The sequence below is a fragment of the Coffea eugenioides genome, unplaced genomic scaffold (genome assembly GCF_003713205.1).
Source record: "Coffea eugenioides isolate CCC68of unplaced genomic scaffold, Ceug_1.0 ScVebR1_995;HRSCAF=1769, whole genome shotgun sequence".
Classification (NCBI taxonomy): domain Eukaryota; kingdom Viridiplantae; phylum Streptophyta; class Magnoliopsida; order Gentianales; family Rubiaceae; genus Coffea; species Coffea eugenioides.
The window spans coordinates 21,445-25,708 of record NW_020864880.1 but is presented as its reverse complement, the minus strand read 5'-3'; the positions used below and the strand labels follow the sequence as shown (position 1 = coordinate 25,708).

At 34.6% G+C, this 4,264-nt stretch overlaps 1 protein-coding gene across 1 annotated transcript; it reads right to left on the bottom strand.

Annotated features, from left to right (window-relative positions):
- Positions 1-2,030: 2,030 nt before the first annotated feature.
- LOC113759209 lies at positions 2,031-4,264 on the bottom strand. The gene is made up of 6 exons (XM_027301777.1): positions 4,098-4,264; positions 3,556-3,701; positions 3,413-3,475; positions 3,280-3,342; positions 3,119-3,181; positions 2,031-2,830 (listed from the first exon to the last, which is right to left on the bottom strand). Exons 1-6 carry the CDS (start codon positions 4,262-4,264, stop codon positions 2,031-2,033), a joined length of 1,302 nt encoding a protein of 433 aa, XP_027157578.1.

Genomic DNA, 4,264 nt, shown 5'->3' with positions numbered 1-4,264 from the left:
GTCAGAAGCAAACAACACAGATTAGCTTGCATTGCAGAGCGAAACACTATGAAGAAAATTTGTGTTTGCATAGCATGTAAAGATGCATTAGAAGAGCTAATTAGAAGTGCAAATATATAGCACCTAATAGAGGCAATGTCAGGGTCATACACAGAAGGACCTAATGCAGATAAAATAAGGAAGCTGTAATACTGCTTTCGGTGAAAAGTTGTAGCGCTTGTAGGATATGTTGCATTATGAGTTGCATAAAAGTCATCCATGTAGGCAAAAGAAAGCCTATACTTCTCACAGACTATGTTTGGTTTCCCATGGAATTGGGGTTTAGAATTGGAACTGGAGCCTCAATTCCAATTTAGTTATTTGGATTTTGTTCCATTTAAAGAATTAGAATTGAATCTGAATTCTATGGGGGTCCAATTCCATGAATTGAATTCTTTACTGGACCAAAAGAATTCTTCCTAGGTTGCCAAGATTTGGAACTTGGATACCACACAAAGTGCTCAGGGAACACTTTGTAGGAACATTTGAGGCTTTTTGCTAAATCATCTGTAGCATCCATTCGAAAAAATTGGGTCAGCATAGTTCTTTATGCAAAATTGTTACTTAATACATTGTCAAGACTATCATTTGGTCGAAAGAATATAGATTGAAAGTTTTCTAGGTAGAGTTGAAGCTCTATTACAGCAAGCTGTATTTCATAAAGGTGGAATCTATATATCTTCCACATCGCTTCAATTGCACATACCCACCGTGCTGACTGATATTCCTTAATTTCATCAATAGTATTTGCTCCATCATCAGAATTCACTTGAAAATGGATCTTTCCATGACCTTTGTATATATACTTTACAGCCTTAATTGTGGAGCAAATTTCTACATTTATATGGCAGTTGAATTTAGCTAATAGATAGGCATTGTATGGCATTACCCATCTGTTGTCTAAGTAGTGCCCTCGGACCAAAATTTTTTTTTCCATCATTTCTTCTTCTGTACGTTGGATACGAGTTTTGAGAGTGTATAGTTTTTTCTACCCATGCCTTTGGATAATTATTCTTGTAAGACTTCTTTGATGCACCCTGCATACATACGTTATCAGATTTTTTCTTACCACACGGCCCGTGCATCATATGCTTCTTAACCATTCTAAATAGATGCTCATTTTGTGCTTGATCAGGTATTTCTGCAGAAACTATACGATCATAATCTTCCGTTGTATAGAGTTTGAAAGCAGACTTGAGGATAATTAGAAAGTGAGCATGAGGCAAACCATATTTTTGAAATTCTATAACATTAGTATATGCCGCTACTTCTCCAAATATATGTTTCTTGAATAACTCTTCTTTCATAATTTCTAACTTTGCATGGAACACACGAGCAATAAGATCAGGCCTATTCTGAGTTTCATCCGATTGTAGCATATTTTCTTTAATCTCAAGCCATGATTGGTTACAGGTCATGGTTATAAAAAGATCTGGCTTCCCAAATTTCTGAACCAAAGCCATAGAATCAAGATACCATTTTTTTCATATTTCTAGGACCTCCAATGAATGATGCAGGCAATATTAGTCATTATCCAATTTGAAATCCATTTTTTTGTCCCAGTACTACACCGTCCATAATTTCTTGTAGCTGCTCCCGACGTATTTGCTACTATCTACTTCTATAAAAATCTAGTCTTTGTATCTCTATTTTAACGTACATGTCAACTGAGTACTGTTGCAAAGCTCTTCCAACATTTAAAATATTTGGCCCAATCTTTTTTCTCATCTGGAATTTATATGCATAATACTCTCTCATGGATATATACTCCTTGGAGTTTTCATATGCCTTGTAAACTGTAAGATTTAGAATATTTGTCAAAGAAGAGATGAGTAGAATTCAATACAGTTATATATAATCAATAGCATATGTGTGTTACCTTCTTCTTCAAGATCAATCATTCCTTCTGCCGACTTAAAGCTAGACAATATAGTTGTACATGAGTGTTTCATAGTCTTTCTTTTGCACATTTTTGGATTGCCTCTCCCTGATCATTGTATACTTGGATGCCATCCAGTTTCTTTGAATCGAAAAAGCAACGGATACTGAAGAAGGTCATAGCAGTCGTAGTAATATTGTACTCGGTGGTTGTGTCCTTCTTTAGTATATATCTGTATGTGTCTAGAATAGGCTTGATAAACATTTTCTCCGTCAACCCATAAAGGTGCAACTTGAGACACAAGTGGTTTATTAAACACTCGCTGGTCACTGTCGCTATGAGATTTTAATACAATCTGATATGAGTCCAAGTTTAGGAGATTTCTCAAACTCCTGAAGAAGCAAGCATATGGATTTTCTTTCATTACTTCTATTAGCTTCACTATAATACTTTCGGGCACTTTTTGTGATGTTGCTAATCGATTCTGAATCTCATGTTCTGTGTCATGGAAATAAAGCTGAAGATACATTCCTGATCCTCTATGCAGTATTAGTTCATTGATGCAATGGTAGGTTTGACCTTGCATCTTGAATGTATAGATTCCGTTTGTTCTCTTGCAGAGGAATTTGTCATAGTGAATGCCAAAGGAAGTAAATGCAAACATGCTATTATAGGTTCTGACATAGGTTCGAAAATGTATAGCTTCTTCACTTTGACCAGTAAAAAGTTCAATTAGGATATCAGGTAGCTTATTTTCATGGAGCAGAACTTCGCCATCAGAACAACAAAAGTTTGCTGTCTCCGAGTAGAATTTTTTTGCTCCACAATATTTACAATCTAATGCATCAGAAAGCTGGTCTGCATTATGCCTAATGAAATTCAGAGCATCTACACTAGCTGTATTTTTAGATGCTGTAGAATAATAGAAATACAAAGTATTTTTATCACTATCTTATGTGCATATGAAACAACTATAAATATTTGAATATGAATAGATATAAGATAAAGAAACAGCAATGACACCTTTGTTTTGCATGCAAGCTTTTTTTGCTCGGATATCTGATCTCCTTTGGCTTGAGTTTTTGCCTATGAAGCAATCGTATGGCCAGTTAGGAAGTTAAAAGAATTATAATGCTAATAAATAGTATATAGATTCTGCAACATTTCTAGATATATTTTAGATATACATACCTTTTCAACGATTTTTCATGATATGAGAAGCATTGTCTTCCACTGGCTGAGGATGTACTGTCATAGATATGTCTGATCAGGCAAATAAGAGAATGTAAAAACATAAATCAAGTTCAGTAACTGAACAACATAAAGCAAATATTTGTGAAAATAGGATTAAGGACCTTAACCTGCAAGATCATCAACTGTTTCATGCAAGAATTTATAGCAGTTGTCACACATAGAAGGATCATCTGCCAAATCAAAAGATAGAAATTGTTATATGAAACATGGACTGATAAGTAGGATTATAACAAGACATACCTGCAATGTTTAGTCTGCTGGTTCTTCTGCATTTATAGACTGGTGTCTGTGTTGAGGAAGAACCTATATAAATATAAGATGGAAAAATGCATTCATAAATATAGAAGAGCAAAAAAAAAAGGAACAACTTGATCCAGGCATACCACGTTCAAATGTGGAAAATATAGAAACATGCTTCTTCAGCTTGGCTTTTGATTCAGCATTGCTTTTACACAGAGAATTACTTTTGTTATGTTGTTGCACAACTGATTTGATAGTAATAGATTGTTGCACATTAGCCTCTTTGTCTCTGCTCTATTGTCGAAATGGTTTAATAGTAATGCCTTGTTGGTTGTTGTGTTCATTGTTTTGCTGTAAATCACAACAAACTGGATGTCGTGCACCTGAATTAGAAGGTTTCGATAATTTACATTCCATAGTAACTGGAAACTGTTCTCCATTGATATGCATTTCTTATAGATTTTGTTTTGAATTTAGACATAAAGATTTCTTTTAATCCAGTGTTAAGGTATCAAAGAAAAACACTCAAAAACTTCAGATAAAGGCGAACTCAAATGTTGTTCTTCATGTCTATATATTTATTACAAAAGTTTGCTATCAATTTAGAGATAAAGAGGTTTAATCAACCATTAAGCTAGTTAAACTGAATCAGATACCCTTAGTTTGCTATTGGTTCATAGAAGACGTGGATGCAACAGCTTTCCTTGCTTTTCTCTCTTGATAAGCTTTCCTCTGCTTAGCTCGACGAGCTTCTTTTTCTTCCACTGATAAGGAAGTATATTTTTCTCTTAATCTTCGATTGCGAACAGTACTCTTATCCATTGAATATGCAAGCGCGTCCGTCGAAACCAT

What these genes read in the sequence shown, in the direction of transcription:
- LOC113759209 (XM_027301777.1), bottom strand. Translation starts at nt 4,264, where the DNA reads ATGGTTTCGACGGACGCGCTTGCATATTCAATGGATAAGAGTACTGTT. An exon ending in CAGCAGACTAAACATTGCAG is followed by an intron (nt 3,343 to 3,412) that starts GTATGTCTTGTT and finishes TTGATTTGGCAG; the next exon opens with ATGATCCTTCTATGTGTGAC. An exon ending in AACAGTTGATGATCTTGCAG is followed by an intron (nt 3,182 to 3,279) that starts GTTAAGGTCCTT and finishes TTGCCTGATCAG; the next exon opens with ACATATCTATGACAGTACAT.